General features: G+C 49.5%; 1 protein-coding gene across 1 annotated transcript in view; it reads left to right on the top strand.

Moving 5' to 3' along the window:
* Positions 1–17,063, top strand: part of NOL11 (nucleolar protein 11) — a 425,248-nt gene that overhangs the window by 44,475 nt on the left and 363,710 nt on the right. Inside the window, exon 6 of the mRNA XM_069199905.1 lies at positions 2,115–2,256. Coding sequence (XP_069056006.1) covers positions 2,115–2,256 — 142 coding nt within the window. The remainder of the gene's footprint in view (positions 1–2,114; positions 2,257–17,063) is intronic.

Below are 17,063 nucleotides of genomic sequence, written 5' to 3' on the forward strand. Positions count from 1 at the left end.
CAGTCCTCAGAGGATTCAGAGGTCGCTGGTCCCTTTGGAAGGCGTCGCTGGAGCAGAGTTCTTTGGAAGGCAGGAGACAGGCCGGTGAGTTTCTGGAGCCAAGGCAGTTGTTGTCTTCTGGTCTTCCTCTGCAGGGGTTTTCAGCTGGGCAGTCCTTCTTCTTGTTGTTGCAGGAATCTAATTTTCTAGGGTTCTGGGTAGCCCTTAAATACTAAATTTAAGGGCGTGTTTAGGTCTGGGGGGTTAGTAGCCAATGGCTACTAGCCCTGAGGGTGGGTACACCCTCTTTGTGCCTCCTCCCAAGGGGAGGGGGTCACAATCCTAACCCTATTGGGGGAATCCTCCATCTGCAAGATGGAGGATTTCTAAAAGTTAGTCACCTCAGCTCAGGACACCTTAGGGGCTGTCCTGACTGGCCAGTGACTCCTCCTTGTTATTCTCATTATTTTCTCCGGCCTTGCCGCCAAAAGTGGGGGCCGGGGCCGGAGGGGGCGGGCAACTCCACTAGCTGGAGTGTCCTGCGGTGCTGTGACAAAGGGGTGAGCCTTTGAGGCTCACCGCCAGGTGTTACAGCTCCTGCCTGGGGGAGGTGTTAGCATCTCCACCCAGTGCAGGCTTTGTTACTGGCCTCAGAGTGACAAAGGCACTCTCCCCATGGGGCCAGCAACATGTCTCTAGTGTGGCAGGCTGCTGGAACTAGTCAGCCTACACAGATAGTCGGTTAAGTTTCAGGGGGCACCTCTAAGGTGCCCTCTGGGGTGTATTTTGCAATAAAATGTACACTGGCATCAGTGTGCATTTATTGTGCTGAGAAGTTTGATACCAAACTTCCCAGTTTTCAGTGTAGCCATTATGGTGCTGTGGAGTTCGTGTTTGACAAACTCCCAGACCATATACTCTTATGGCTACCCTGCACTTACAATGTCTAAGGTTTTGTTTAGACACTGTAGGGGTACCATGCTCATGCACTGGTACCCTCACCTATGGTATAGTGCACCCTGCATTAGGGCTGTAAGGCCTGCTAGAGGGGTGTCTTACCTATACTGCATAGGCAGTGAGAGGCTGGCATGGCACCCTGAGGGGAGTGCCATGTCGACTTACTCGTTTTGTCCTCACTAGCACACACAAGCTGGCAAGCAGTGGGTCTGTGCTGAGTGAGAGGTCTCCAGGGTGGCATAAGATATGCTGCAGCCCTTAGAGACCTTCCTTGGCATCAGGGCCCTTGGTACTAGCAGTACCAGTTACAAGGGACTTATCTGGATGCCAGGGTCTGCCAATTGTGGATACAAAAGTACAGGTTAGGGAAAGAACACTGGTGCTGGGGCCTGGTTAGCAGGCCTCAGCACACTTTCAATTGTAAACATAGCATCAGCAAAGGCAAAAAGTCAGGGGGCAACCATGCCAAGGAGGCATTTCCTTACACAAACCCTGTTCACTATTTGACAGTCTCCTTTTGTCAGTTGGTAGGTTCTGAAGATGTGTGTGGAAAATAACATCTAAAAAGCACTGAATATTTGGTCAGTCCATAATCGTGAACATTTTGAAACACTGTGCATTATGGTAGGATGAAGTCTCTTAAGTTATGAGTTAACAAACAATTTATTGCATTTAGTGGGATGTTTCAAAGGTACCCTAACTCAGCCTTTGACAACAATCTATAAAAACGAGACCTCGCTCATCATTCTGTACCATGCCAGATGAATGCAGAAAGGTGTTACAGGGACTTTATGGAGTTTATTTTGTGCTAGGCTATAAACATATTGCATATATGCCTCTGCTTTGTATTTATCTTTATTTCAATTTGAACCATCCCTCCCTAAGTTAATCTTGATCCGTCCTGCTCTTCCACAATTTGTCTTGCTCCTTCCTTGTCTTTACTCAGCATCATTATTTTTTCACACCAATTTTATTTTTTTATTTTTCTTTTTGTCATACATCTTAAACTATGTTCTCAGAGTATTTAAGCGAAAATTGGTTAAGTTTAGTTCAATCTTAATCATTCTAACCCTTGGAGATTTGTTTACTTTCTGGACCTACATTTGAATCCTTGTTCTGCACTGCTATTGTCTGGACCTCGCAATATGATAAAGCCCAACCCTCTTTTTCTTTTTTAGGATGAGGATTTGTTCATTTATGTTAACAACTTGAAGTTGAACAGCCTGTTGAGGTTTAAACTCCTGCAGGAAAAAGAAACCTCTGTTCCCGTAAGCTACACTGCACATTTTGGAAATCCGTTCATCACACTGCTTTCATTGTGTAAGTTTATCTGGTTGGTCTGGGATCACTTTAAATGTATATTTTATGTTGAGCTAGATACTTGTTTTACAGCGTGTAGGAAGTTGGCTCTGTATGTGCTATTTCAAAGTAAGGAATAGCATGCACAGAGTCCAAGGGTTCCCCTTAGAGGTAAAATAGTGGTAAAAAGAGATAATACTAATGCTCTATTTTGTGGTAGTGTGGTCGAGCAGTAGGCTTATCCAAGGAGTAGTGTTAAGCATTTGTTGTACATACACATAGACAATAAATGAGGTACACACACTCGGAGACAAATCCAGCCAATAGGTTTTGTTATAGAAAAATATATTTTCTTAGTTTATTTTAAGAACCACAGGTTCAAATTTTACATGTAATATCTCATTTGAAAGGTATGCAGGTAAGTACTCTAGGAACTTTGAATCATTACTTTAGCATGTATACTTTTTACATAAAACACAATAAGCTGTTTTAAAAGTGGACACAGTGCAATTTTCACAGTTCCTGGGGGAGGTAAGTTATTGTTAGTTTCAACAGGTAAGTAAGTCACTTACAGGTTTCAGTTTTTGGTCCAAGGTAGCCCACCGTTGGGGGTTCAGAGCAACCCCAAAGTTATCACACCAGCAGCTCGGGGCCGGTCAGGTGCAAAGGTCAAAGAGGTGCCCAAAACGCATAGGCTTCAATGGAGAGAAGGGGGTGCCCCGGTTCCAGTCTGCCAGCAGGTAAGTACCCGCGTCTTCGGAGGGCAGACCAGGGGGGTTTTGTAGGGCACCTGGGGGGACACAAGTCAGCACAAAAAGTACACCCTCAGCAGCGCGGGGGCGGCCGGGTGCAGTGTGCAAACACGCGTCGGGTTTCCTTCAGTTTTCAATGGGAGACCAAGGGGTCTCTTCAGCGATGCAGGCAAGGGGGGGGGCTCCTCGGGGTAGCCACCACCTGGGCAAGGGAGAGGGCCTCCTGGGGGTCACTCCTGCACAGAAGTTCCGTTTCTTTAGGGGCTGGGGGCTGCGGGTGCAGGGTCTTTTCCAGCCGTCGGGAAATGGAGTTCAGACAGTCGCGGTCAGGGGGAGCCTGGGGATTCCCTCTGCAGGCGTCGCTGTGGGGGCTCAGGGGGGACAACTTTGGTTACTCACAGTCGTAGAGTCGCCGGAGGGTCCTCCCTGAGTTGGTTGTTCTCCACCAGTCGAGTCGGGGTCGCCGGGTGCAGTGTTGCAAGTCTCACGCTTCTTGCGGGGAGTTGCAGGGGTCTTTAAATCTGCTCCTTGTAACAAAGTTGCAGTTCTTTTGGAGCAGTGCCGCTGTCCTCGGGAGTTTCTTGTCTTTTTCGAAGCAGGGCAGTCCTCAGAGGATTCAAAGGTCGCAGGTCCCTTGGAAAGCGTCGCTGGAGCAGGTTTCTTTGGAAGGCAGGAGACAGGCCGGTAAGTCTGGGGCCAAGGCAGTTGGTGTCTTCTGTTCTTCCTCTGCAGGGGTTTGTCAGCTCAGCAGTCCTTCTTCTTGTAGTTGCAGGAATCTAAATTCTAGGTTCAGGGAAAGCCCTTAAATACTAAATTTAAGGGCGTGTTTAGGTCTGGGGGGTTAGTAGCCAATGGCTACTAGCCCTGAGGGTGGGTACACCCTCTTTGTGCCTCCTCCCAAGGGGAGGGGGTCACATCCCTAATCCTATTGGGGGAATCCTCCATCTGCAAGATGGAAGATTTCTAAAAGTTAGTCACCTCAGCTCAGGACACCTTAGGGGCTGTCCTGACTGGCCAGTGACTCCTCCTTGTTATTCTCATTATTTTCTCCGGCCTTGCCGCCAAAAGTGGGGGCCGGGGCCGGAGGGGGCGGGCAACTCCACTAGCTGGAGTGTCCTGCGGTGCTGTGACAAAGGGGTGAGCCTTTGAGGCTCACCGCCAGGTGTTACAGCTCCTGCCTGGGGGAGGTGTTAGCATCTCCACCCAGTGCAGGCTTTGTTACTGGCCTCAGAGTGACAAAGGCACTCTCCCCATGGGGCCAGCAACATGTCTCTAGTGTGGCAGGCTGCTGGAACCAGTCAGCCTACACAGATAGTCGGTTAAGTTTCAGGGGGCACCTCTAAGGTGCCCTCTGTGGTGTATTTTACAATAAAATGTACACTGGCATCAGTGTGCATTTATTGTGCTGAGAAGTTTGATACCAAACTTCCCAGTTTTCAGTGTAGCCATTATGGTGCTGTGGAGTTCGTGTTTGACAGACTCCCAGACCATATACTCTTATGGCTACCCTGCACTTACAATGTCTAAGGTATTGCTCAGACACTGTAGGGGCACAGTGCTCATGCACTGGTGCCCTCACCTATGGTATAGTGCACCCTGCCTTAGGGCTGTAAGGCCTGCTAGAGGGGTGTCTTACCTATACTGCATAGGCAGTGAGAGGCTGGCATGGCACCCTGAGGGGAGTGCCATGTCGATTTACTCATTTTGTTCTCACTAGCACACACAAGCTGGTAAGCAGTGTGTCTGTGCTGAGTGAGGGGTCTCTAGGGTGGCATAATACATTCTGCAGCCCTTAGAGACCTTCCCTGGCATCAGGGCCCTTGGTACCAGGGGTACCAGTTACAAGGGACTTATCTGGGTGCCAGGGTGTGCCAATTGTGGAATCAAAAGTACAGGTTAGGGAAAGAACACTGGTGCTGGGGCCTGGTTAGCAGGCCTCAGCACACTTTCAATTCAAAACATAGCATCAGCAAAGGCAAAAAGTCAGGGGGTAACCATGCCAAGGAGGCATTTCCTTACACAGCGAGATTAGTAAAACATACTGTAATACAATAAAATAACGTTTATAGATGCCTAGAATCATTGATTTATTTTAAGGCTGTGTTTTGGGATGTTGTCAGTCACAACAGGGCTTTGAATGTTAGTTAAGATTTGGATGTTCTATCTAGAAGAGCAATGTATTATTTCATTTTCTGGTGTGTGAGGAAAGAGGATTTTATAGGAGGACTTATTTTGACATTGCAACTTTAAACTAGGGTGTGTAAATCACAAAGTCGGTTGCTTTCGTAATGGTAATTACTATCTTGTCCTTCTTCTTTTTCCCCTGTCCTTAGATTTTGAGAGAATCAGACCTCACATCAGGTCCCTTTTAAAATTAGTAGACTTTAGTTGATGTTGTAGATTTACAAAAAAAATAAAAAAAAGACTTCCTGCAGGTATAATAGTAACACAAAGAAATATGAAGTCCTGCTTTTATTGCATATGAGACTTGGTTTGGTGAATGTAGTGTTGGTAAGTTACACATATTTTGGTTTTCAGTAGAAAGCTGCTATCTAATCATCTCCTTTAAAGAAAAACATATTCATACACTATTTTCCCTTTCTGAGTAAGGCCTTTTCCAAGTCCTAGTCATCCTGTGACTGCTCGATTCTCAGACTGCCTGTCTTTGGACTGTATCTCCGAAGTCCCTTTCACTTCGACTTTCAATCGATTGTGGAGGAGGGAGATTGTCTTGATATTCAAAGTGGTCTGTGTAGAAAAATGGCTCTGTACACTATACCAAAATGAGGTATAGTGTGCACAGAGGTCGGTGGTTCCCCAGAGGTTTAAAAGAGGCTAAAGTAGATAATACTAATGCTCTCTTTTGTGGTAGTGTGGTCGAGCAATTAGGCTAATCAGAGGGTAGGGCAAAGCATTTGTTGTTTACACACAGTCAAGAAATGAGGCACAGAGACACAGAAACACTCGCTAACTAAAGGCCAATGATTTTTATGTAGCAAAAATGTATTTTGTTACTTTATTACTAGAACCAGAAGAACTTTGTTGCAGGTAAGTACAGTTGTCAATAGGTATCAGGCATATGTATCAAATGTACTTTGATTTTTGTAAATGAAGCAGTTTATAAGTAAGTAGCAATTTTCTTTTTCAAAAGTTGAGACAGTGCAATTTCCCATCGAAGTCCATAGAGTCCTTTTGGGGGGGGGGAGAGGTGAGGGATGTTGGGTCCTATGAGGACTGGGGATGCTTGGGAAAGATCAGTTTGTGGGTAAGTACCCCTCAGCCCCAGTGGCGGCCGGGTGCGAACACAAGCCATGGCGCCCAATACTTTCCAATAGGGGGACCTCAGGGTCACAAAAGATGCTGAAGGCTGGGTCCAGGAGGTCAGTTCCAGAAAACCATCGTCTTGACCAGAGGGCCGCCGGCTGAATGCCCCTGGACCGTTGCTCAGATTCCGCAAGGCCTGGTGGTTACAGGTGCAGTGGTACCTTTAGGTGTTGGGAATCTTCGTCGGAACCGTTCATAGGTGGGGTGGGGGGTCCTCTGGTTTAGGCTGCATGCGTTGTTGTGTTGGCCACGAGGAGTCAACCCAGGGTGGACACAAGGTCATAATCACCTGTGGATCTGCTCTGGACCGGTGGGCCACCTGGACCCTGGCCGTGGGCGTCAGGTGCAGAGTGGACAGGGCTCGCACATCTGGGGTGGCTCTGGAGTTCTTTGTCCTCTTCTGGGCAGACATATCCTTTGGGGGTTTGTAGAGGTCGCTGGTTCTGCAGGGTACGCTGCCTTTTTGGTACAGGAGTCTTTGAAGCTGCAGACAGGCCGGTAGGGCTGGGGCCAACTCAGTTAGTCTCTGGGGTCCTCTCTGCTGGCTGGGCTTAGCAGTCCTTCTTCTTGCTTCTTTTCTTCTTGAGTTCACCAGGAATCCTAGATTTAGGGGTGTTACAGGGATCAGAGAGCAGTAGCCAATCGCTACTGTCCCTGACGGTGGCTACACCCTTCCTGTGCCCACTCCATTTGGGGGGGGGGGGGGCACATTCTGAACCCTATTGGCCCATGTCTTCCAAACAAAGATGGAGATTGTGCAGGGGGTGGGAGGGGGGTTACTCGAGGTCTGGACACCTTAGTGGGGGTTCTAGCTGGAGTGGTCACTCCTACCTGTTTTACCTCATTTTCTAGCCAGGCTTGCTGCCAAAAGTGGGGCTTGGTCCAGCATCTCCAGTAGCTGGAGTGCCCTGGGGGCACTGTAACTAGAGGCCTGAGCCTTTGAGGCTCACCTCCTAGTGTTGCATTTCCTGCAGGGTGAAGGTGTGAAGCACCTTCACCCAGAGCAGGCTTTGTTCCTGACTGCAGAGAGCACAAAGGCTCTCACCCCATGGGGTCAGAAACTTGTCTTTTATTGGCAGTCTGACACAGACTGGTCAGCCTTACACTAAAGGGTGCATTGTACAATAAATTCAACTCTGACATTAGTGTGGGTTTATTTTGCTGAGAAGTTTGATACCTGTAAGTAAGTAGCCTCTTTCTAGTTTGGTTACCCCCATGTAAGGAAATGCCTCCTTGGCATGGTTACCCCCTGACTTTTTGCCTTTGCTGATGCTATGTTTTGATTTGAAAGTGTGCTGAGGCCTGCTAACCAGGCCCCAGCACCAGTGTTCTTTCCCTAACCTGTACTTTTGTTTTACACAATTGGCACACCCTGTCATCCAGGTAAGTCCCTTGTAACTGGTACCCCTGGTACCAAGGGCCCTGATGCCAGGGACGGTCTCTAAGGGCTGCAGCATATCTTATGCCACCCTGGGGACCCCTCACTCAGCACAGACACACTGCTTGCCACCTCGTGTGTGCTGGTGAGAACAAAACGAGTAAGTCGACATGGCACTCCCCTCAGGGTGCCATGCCAACCTCACACTGCCTATGCAGTATAGATAAGTCACCCCTCTAGCAGGCCTTACAGCCCTAAGGCAGGGTGCACTATACCATAGGTGAGGGCACCAGGGCATGCGCACTGTGCCCCTACAGTGTCTAAGCAAAACCTTAGACATTGTAAGTGCAGGGTAGCCATAAGAGTATATGGTCTGGGAGTCTGTTTTACACGAACTCCACAGCTCCATAATGGCTACACTGAAAACTGGGAAGTTTGGTATCAAACTTCTCAGCACAATAAATGCACACTGATGCCAGTGTACATTTTATTGTAAAATACACCCCAGAGGGCACCTTAGAGGTGCCTTTGTCACTCTGAGGCCAGTAACAAAGCCTGCACTGGGTGGAGATGCTAACACCTCCCCCAGGCAGGAGCTGTAACACCTGGCGGTGAGCCTCAAAGACTCACCCCCTTTGTTCCAGGACCGCAGGGCACTCCAGCTAGTGGAGTTGCCCGCCCCTCCGGCCACGGCCCCACTTTTGGCGGCAAGGCCGGAGGAAATAATGAGAATAACAAGGAGGAGTCACTGGCCAGTCAGGACAGCCCCTAAGGTGTCCTGAGCTGAAGTGACTCTAACTTTTAGAAATCCTCCATCTTGCAGATGGAGGATTCCCCCAATAGGGATAGGATTGTGACCCCCTCCCCTTGGGAGGAGGCACAAAGAGGGTGTACCCACCCTCCGGGCTAGTAGCCATTGGCTACTAACCCCCCAGACCTAAACACGCCCTTAAATTTAGTATTTAAGGGCTTCCCTGAACCTAAGAATTTAGATTCCTGCAACTTACCGAAGAAGAAGACTGCTGAGCTGAAAACCCCTGCAGAAGAAGAAAGAAGACACCAACTGCTTTGGCCCCAGTCCTACCGGCCTGTCTCCTGCCTTCTAAAGAAACCTGCTCCAGCGACGCTTTCTCCAGGACCAGCGACCTCTGAATCCTCAGAGGACTGCCCTGCTTCAAGAGGAACAAGAAACTCCCGAGGACAGCGGCCCTGTTCCAAAAAGACTGCAGCTTGGTTTCAGAGGAGCAGATTTAGAGACCCCTGCAATCCCCACAAGAAGCGTGAGACTTGCAACACTGCACCCGGCGACCCCGACTCGACTGGTGGAGAACCAACACCTCAGGGAGGACCCTCCGGCGACCCCGAGACTGTGAGTAACCAAAGTTGTCCCCCCTGAGCCCCCACAGCGACGCCTACAGAGGGAATCCCCAGGCTCCCCCTGACCGCGACTGTCCGACTCTAAAATCCCAACGGCTGGGAAAGACCCTGCACACGCAGCCCCCAGCACCTGAAGGATCGGAACTCCAGCGCAGGAGTGACCCCCAGGAGGCCCTCTCCCTTGCCCAGGTGGTGGCTACCCCGAGGAGCCCCCCCCTTGCCTGCCTGCACTGCTGAAGAGACCCCTTGGTCTCCCATTGGAAACCCGACGCTTGTTTGCACACCGCGCTGCTGAGGGTGTACTTTTTGTGTGGACTTGTGTTCCCCCCCCCCCCCCCCCCCCCGGTGCCCTACAAACCCCTCCCCCCCCCCCCCGGTCTGCCCTCCGAAGACGCGGGTACTTACCTGCTGGCAGACTGGAACCGGGGCACCCCCTTCTCTCCATTGAAGCCTATGCGTTTTGGGCACCACTTTGAACTCTGCACCTGACCGGCCCTGAGCTGCTGGTGTGGTGACTTTGGGGTTGCTCTGAACCCCCAGCGGTGGGCTACCTTGGACCCCAATCTTAACCCCGTAGGTGGTTTACTTACCTGCAAAAACTAACATTACTTTACCTCCCCCAGGAACTGTGAAAATTGCACTGTGTCCACTTTTAAAACAGCTAAATGTGTTTTATGTAAAAAGTATATATGCTATTGTGATTATTCAAAGTTCCTAAAGTACTTACCTGCAATACCTTTCAAATGAGATATTACATGTAGAATTTGAACCTGTGGTTCTTAAAATAAACTAAGAAAAGATATCTTTCTATAACAAAAACCTATTGGCCTGGAATTGTTTCTGAGTGTGTGTTCCTGTAGGAAGTTGGCTCTGTATGTGCTATTTCAAAGTAAGGAATAGCATGCACAGAGTCCAAGGGTTCCCCTTAGAGGTAAAATAGTGGTAAAAATAGATAATACTAATGCTCTATTTTGTGGTAGTGTGGTCGAGCAGTAGGCTTATCCAAGGAGTAGTGTTAAGCATTTGTTGTACATACACATAGACAATAAATGAGGTACACACACTCAGAGACAAATCCAGCCAATAGGTTTTTATATAGAAAAATATCGTTTCTTAGTTTATTTTAAGAACCACAGGTTCAAACTCTACATGTAATATCTCATTCGAAAGGTATTGCAGGTAAGTACTTTAGGAACTTCAAATCATCAAAATTGCATGTATACTTTTCAAGTTATTCACAAATAGCTGTTTTAAAAGTGGACACTTAGTGCAATTTTCACAGTTCCTAGGGGAGGTAAGTATTTGTTAGGTTAACCAGGTAAGTAAGACACTTACAGGGCTTAGTTCTTGGTCCAAGGTAGCCCACCGTTGGGGGTTCAGAGCAACCCCAAAGTCACCACACCAGCAGCTCAGGGCCGGTCAGGTGCAGAGTTCAAAGTGGTGCCCAAAACACATAGGCTAGAATGGAGAGAAGGGGGTGCCCCGGTTCCGGTCTGCTTGCAGGTAAGTACCCGCGTCTTCGGAGGGCAGACCAGGGGGGTTTTGTAGGGCACCGGGGGGGACACAAGTCCACACAGAAATTTCACCCTCAGCAGCGCGGGGGCGGCCGGGTGCAGTGTAGAAACAAGCGTCGGGTTTTCAATGTTAGTCTATGAGAGATCTCTGGATCTCTTCAGCGCTGCAGGCAGGCAAGGGGGGGGTTCCTCGGGGAAACCTCCACTTGGGCAAGGGAGAGGGACTCCTGGGGGTCACTTCTCTAGTGAAAGTCCGGTCCTTCAGGTCCTGGGGGCTGCGGGTGCAGGGTCTCTCCCAGGCGTCGGGACTTTAGGTTCAAAGAGTCGCGGTCAGGGGAAGCCTCGGGATTCCCTCTGAAGGCGGCGCTGTGGGGGCTCAGGGGGGACAGGTTTTGGTACTCACAGTATCAGAGTAGTCCTGGGGTCCCTCCTGAGGTGTTGGATCGCCACCAGCCGAGTCGGGGTCGCCGGGTGCAGTGTTGCAAGTCTCACGCTTCTTGCGGGGAGCTTGCAGGGTTCTTTAAAGCTGCTGGAAACAAAGTTGCAGCTTTTCTTGGAGCAGGTCCGCTGTCCTCGGGAGTTTCTTGTCTTTTCGAAGCAGGGGCAGTCCTCAGAGGATGTCGAGGTCGCTGGTCCCTTTGGAAGGCGTCGCTGGAGCAGGATCTTTGGAAGGCAGGAGACAGGCCGGTGAGTTTCTGGAGCCAAGGCAGTTGTCGTCTTCTGGTCTTCCTCTGCAGGGGTTTTCAGCTAGGCAGTCCGTCTTCTTGTAGTTGCAGGAATCTAATTTTCTAGGGTTCAGGGTAGCCCTTAAATACTAAATTTAAGGGCGTGTTTAGGTCTGGGGGGGTTAGTAGCCAATGGCTACTAGCCCTGAGGGTGGGTACACCCTCTTTGTGCCTCCTCCCAAGGGGAGGGGGTCACAATCCTAACCCTATTGGGGGAATCCTCCATCTGCAAGATGGAGGATTTCTAAAAGTTAGAGTCACTTCAGCTCAGGACACCTTAGGGGCTGTCCTGACTGGCCAGTGACTCCTCCTTGTTGCTTTCTTTGTTCCCTCCAGCCTTGCCGCCAAAAGTGGGGGCCGTGGCCGGAGGGGGCGGGCAACTCCACTAAGCTGGAGTGCCCTGCTGGGCTGTGACAAAGGGGTGAGCCTTTGAGGCTCACCGCCAGGTGTCACAGCTCCTGCCTGGGGGAGGTGTTAGCATCTCCACCCAGTGCAGGCTTTGTTACTGGCCTCAGAGTGACAAAGGCACTCTCCCCATGGGGCCAGCAACATGTCTCTGGTGTGGCAGGCTGCTGGAACTAGTCAGCCTACACAGATAGTCGGTTAAGTTTCAGGGGGCACCTCTAAGGTGCCCTCTGGGGTGTATTTTACAATAAAATGTACACTGGCATCAGTGTGCATTTATTGTGCTGAGAAGTTTGATACCAAACTTCTCAGTTTTCAGTGTAGCCATTATGGTGCTGTGGAGTTCGTGTTTGACAAACTCCCAGACCATATACTCTTATGGCTACCCTGCACTTACAATGTCTAAGGTTTTGTTTAGACACTGTAGGGGTACCATGCTCATGCACTGGTACCCTCACCTATGGTATAGTGCACCCTGCCTTAGGGCTGTAAGGCCTGCTAGAGGGGTGTCTTACCTATACTGCATAGGCAGTGAGAGGCTGGCATGGCACCCTGAGGGGAGTGCCATGTCGACTTACTCGTTTTGTCCTCACTAGCACACACAAGCTGGCAAGCAGTGTGTCTGTGCTGAGTGAGAGGTCTCCAGGGTGGCATAAGACATGCTGCAGCCCTTAGAGACCTTCCTTGGCATCAGGGCCCTTGGTACTAGAAGTACCAGTTACAAGGGACTTATCTGGCTGCCAGGGTCTGCCAATTGTGGATACAAAAGTACAGGTTAGGGAAAGAACACTGGTGCTGGGGCCTGGTTAGCAGGCCTCAGCACACTTTCAATTGTAAACATAGCATCAGCAAAGGCAAAAAGTCAGGGGGCAACCATGCCAAGGAGGCATTTCCTTACACAACCCCCCCCCCCAAACGAAAGAGGATGAGACTAACCTTTCCCAAGAGAGTCTTCATTTTCTAAGTGGAAGAATCTGGAAAGGCCATCTGCATTGGCATGGGCAGTCCCAGGTCTGTGTTCCACTATAAAGTCCATTCCCTGTAGGGAGATGGACCACCTCAACAGTTTAGGATTTTCACCTTTCATTTGCATCAGCCATTTGAGAGGTCTGTGGTCAGTTTGAACTAGGAAGTGAGTCCCAAAGAGGTATGGTCTCAGCTTCTTCAGGGACCAAACCACAGCAAAGGCCTCCCTCTCAATGGCACTCCAACGCTGCTCCCTGGGGAGTAACCTCCTGCTAATGAAAGCAACAGGCTGGTCAAGGCCATCATCATTTGTTTGGGACAAAACTGCCCCTATCCCATGTTCAGAGGCATCAGTCTGCACAATGAACTGCTTAGAATAATCTGGAGCTTTGAGAACTGGTGCTGAGCACATTGCCTGTTTCAGGGTGTCAAAGGCCTGTTGGCATTCCACAGTCCAGTTCACTTTCTTGGGCATTTTCTTGGAGGTGAGTTCAGTGAGGGCTGTCACAATGGATCCATATCCCTTCACAAACCTCCTGTAATACCCAGTCAAGCCAAGGAATGCCCTGACTTGAGTCTGGGTTTTTGGAGCTACCCAGTCCAGAATAGTCTGGATCTTGGGTTGGAGTGGCTGAACTTGGCCTCCACCTACAAGGTGTCCCAAGTAAACCACAGTTCCCTGCCCTATCTGGCATTTGGATGCCTTGATAGAGAGGCCTGCAGATTGCAGAGCCTTCAAAACCTTCTTCAGGTGGACCAGGTGATCCTGCCAGGTGGAGCTAAAGACAGCAATATCATCAAGATAAGCTGTGCTAAAGGACTCCAAGCCAGCAAGGACTTGATTCACCAACCTTTGGAAGGTGGCAGGGGCATTCTTTAAACCAAAGGGCATAACAGTAAACTGATAATGCCCATCAGGTGTGGAGAATGCTGTTTTCTCTTTTGCTCCAGGTGCCATTTTTATTTGCCAGTACCCTGCTGTCAAGTCAAAGGTACTTAAGAATTTGGCAGCACCTAATTTGTCTATGAGCTCATCAGCTCTTGGAATTGGATGAGCATCTGTCTTGGTGACAGAATTGAGCCCTCTGTAGTCCACACAAAACCTCATCTCTTTCTTTCCATCTTTGGTGTGAGGTTTGGGGACTAAGACCACTGGGCTAGCCCAGGGGCTGTCAGACCGCTCAATTACTCCCAATTCCAGCATCTTGTGGACTTCCACCTTGATGCTTTCCTTAACATGGTCAGATTGTCTAAAGATTTTGTTCTTGACAGGCATGCTGTCTCCTGTGTCCACATCATGGGTACACAGGTGTGTCTGACCAGGGGTTAAGGAGAAGAGTTCAGGAAACTGTTGTAGGACTCTCCTACAATCAGCTTGCTGTTGGCCAGAGAGGGTGTCTGAGTAGATCACTCCATCTACTGTGCCATCTTTTGGGTCTGATGACAGAAGATCAGGGAGAGGTTCACTCTCTGCCTCCTGATCCTCATCTGTTACCATCAACAGATTCACATCAGCCCTGTCATGGAAGAGCTTAAGGCGGTTCACATGGATCACCCTCTTGGGGCTCCTGCTTGTGCCCAGGTCCACCAGGTAGGTGACCTGACTCTTCCTTTCTAGTACTGGGTAAGGGCCACTCCATTTGTCCTGGAGTGCCCTGGGAGCCACAGGCTCCAGAACCCAGACTTTCTGCCCTGGTTGGAACTCAACCAGTGCAGCCTTTTGGTCATACCAAAACTTCTGGAGCTGTTGGCTGGCCTCAAGGTTTTTGGTTGCCTTTTCCATGTACTCTGCCATTCTAGAGCGAAGGCCAAGTACATAGTCCACTATGTCTTGTTTAGGCTCATGGAGAGGTCTCTCCCAGCCTTCTTTAACAAGAGCAAGTGGTCCCCTTACAGGATGACCAAACAGAAGTTCAAAGGGTGAGAATCCTACTCCCTTCTGTGGCACCTCTCTGTAAGCGAAAAGCAGACATGGCAAGAGGACATCCCATCTCCTTTTGAGTTTTTCTGGGAGCCCCATGATCATGCCTTTTAATGTCTTGTTGAATCTCTCAACCAAGCCATTAGTTTGTGGATGGTATGGTGTAGTGAATTTATAAGTCACCCCACACTCATTCCACATGTGCTTTAGGTATGCTGACATGAAGTTGGTACCTCTGTCAGACACCACCTCCTTAGGGAAACCCACTCTGGTAAAGATACCAATGAGGGCCTTGGCTACTGCAGGGGCAGTAGTCGACCTAAGGGGAATAGCTTCAGGATACCTGGTAGCATGATCCACTACTACCAGGATATACATATTTCCTGAGGCTGTGGGAGGTTCTAGTGGACCAACTATGTCCACACCCACTCTTTCAAAGGGAACCCCCACCACTGGAAGTGGAATGAGGGGGGCCTTTGGGTGCCCACCTGTCTTACCACTGGCTTGACAGGTGGGGCAGGAGAGGCAAAACTCCTTAACCATGTTGGACATATTGGGCCAGTAGAAGTGGTTGACTAACCTCTCCCACGTCTTGGTTTGTCCCAAATGTCCAGCAAGGGGAATGTCATGGGCCAATGTTAGGATGAACTTCCTGAACAGCTGATTCACTACCACTCTCCTAGTGGCACCAGGTTTGGGGTCTCTGGCCTCAGTGTACAGGAGTCCATCTTCCCAATAGACCCTATGTGTTCCATTTTTCTTGCCTTTGGACTCTTCAGCAGCTTGCTGCCTAAGGCCTTCAAGAGAGGGACAGGTTTCTTGTCCCTTACACAGCTCCTCCCTTGAGGGTCCCCCTGGGCCCAAGAGCTCAACCTGGTAAGGTTCAAGCTCCAAAGGCTCAGTTCCCTCAGAGGGCAGAACTTCTTCCTGAGAAGAGAGGTTCCCTTTCTTTTGCTGTGTTGCAGTTGGTTTCCCAACTGACTTTCCTGTTCTCTTGGTAGGCTGGGCCATTCTTCCAGACTCCAGCTCTACTTGTTCACCCTGTGCCTTGCATTGTGCTCTTGTTTTCACACACACCAGTTCAGGGATACCCAGCATTGCTGCATGGGTTTTTAGTTCTACCTCAGCCCATGCTGAGGACTCCAGGTCATTTCCAAGCAGACAGTCCACTGGGATATTTGAGGAGACCACCACCTGTTTCAGGCCATTGACCCCTCCCCATTCTAAAGTAACCATTGCCATGGGATGTACTTTTCTCTGATTGTCAGCGTTGGTGACTGTGTAAGTTTTTCCAGTCAGGTATTGGCCAGGGGAAACCAGTTTCTCTGTCACCATGGTGACACTGGCACCTGTATCCCTCAGGCCCTCTATTCTAGTCCCATTAATTAAGAGTTGCTGTCTGTATTTTTGCATGTTAGGCGGCCAGACAGCTAGTGTGGCTAAATCCACCCCACCCTCAGAAACTAGAGTAGCTTCAGTGTGGACCCTGATTTGCTCTGGGCACACTGTTGATCCCACTTGGAGACTGGCCATACCAGTGTTACCTGGATGGGAGTTTGGAGTGGAACCTTTCTTGGGACAGGCCTTGTCTCCAGTTTGGTGTCCATGCTGTTTACAGCTATGACACCAGGCCTTTTTGGGATCAAAGTTTTTACCCTTGTACCCATTGTTTTGTGAAGAGGCTCTGGGCCCACCCTCCTGTGCAGGTTTTTGGGGGCCTGTAGAAGACTCTTTACTATTTTTAGTTTTGGTTGTCTCATCACCCTTCCCCTGGGGAGTCTTTGTGACCCCTTTCTTTTGGTCACCCCCTGTTGAAGTCTTGGACACCCTTGTCTTGACCCAATGGTCCGCCTTCTTTCCCAATTCTTGGGGAGAAATTGGTCCTAGGTCTACCAGATGCTGATGCAGTTTATCATTGAAACAATTACTTAACAGGTGTTCTTTCACAAATAAATTGTACAGCCCATCATAATTACTTACACCACTGCCTTGAATCCAACCATCTAGTGTTTTCACTGAGTAGTCAACAAAGTCAACCCAGGTCTGGCTCGAGGATTTTTGAGCCCCCCTGAACCTAATCCTGTACTCCTCAGTGGAGAATCCAAAGCCCTCAATCAGGGTACCCTTCATGAGGTCATAAGATTCTGCATCTTGTCCAGAGAGTGTGAGGAGTCTATCCCTACACTTTCCTGTGAACATTTCCCAAAGGAGAGCACCCCAGTGAGATCTGTTCACTTTTCTGGTTACACAAGCCCTCTCAAAAGCTGTGAACCATTTGGTGATGTCATCACCATCTTCATATTTAGTTACAATCCCTTTAGGGATTTTCAACATGTCAGGAGAATCTCTGACCCTATTTATGTTGCTGCCACCATTGATGGGTCCTAGGCCCATCTCTTGTCTTTCCCTCTCTATGGCTAGGATCTGTCTTTCCAAAGCCAATCTTTTGGCCATCCTGGCTAACTG

This window comes from Pleurodeles waltl, chromosome 7, assembly GCF_031143425.1.
Source record: "Pleurodeles waltl isolate 20211129_DDA chromosome 7, aPleWal1.hap1.20221129, whole genome shotgun sequence".
NCBI lineage: Eukaryota > Metazoa > Chordata > Amphibia > Caudata > Salamandridae > Pleurodeles > Pleurodeles waltl.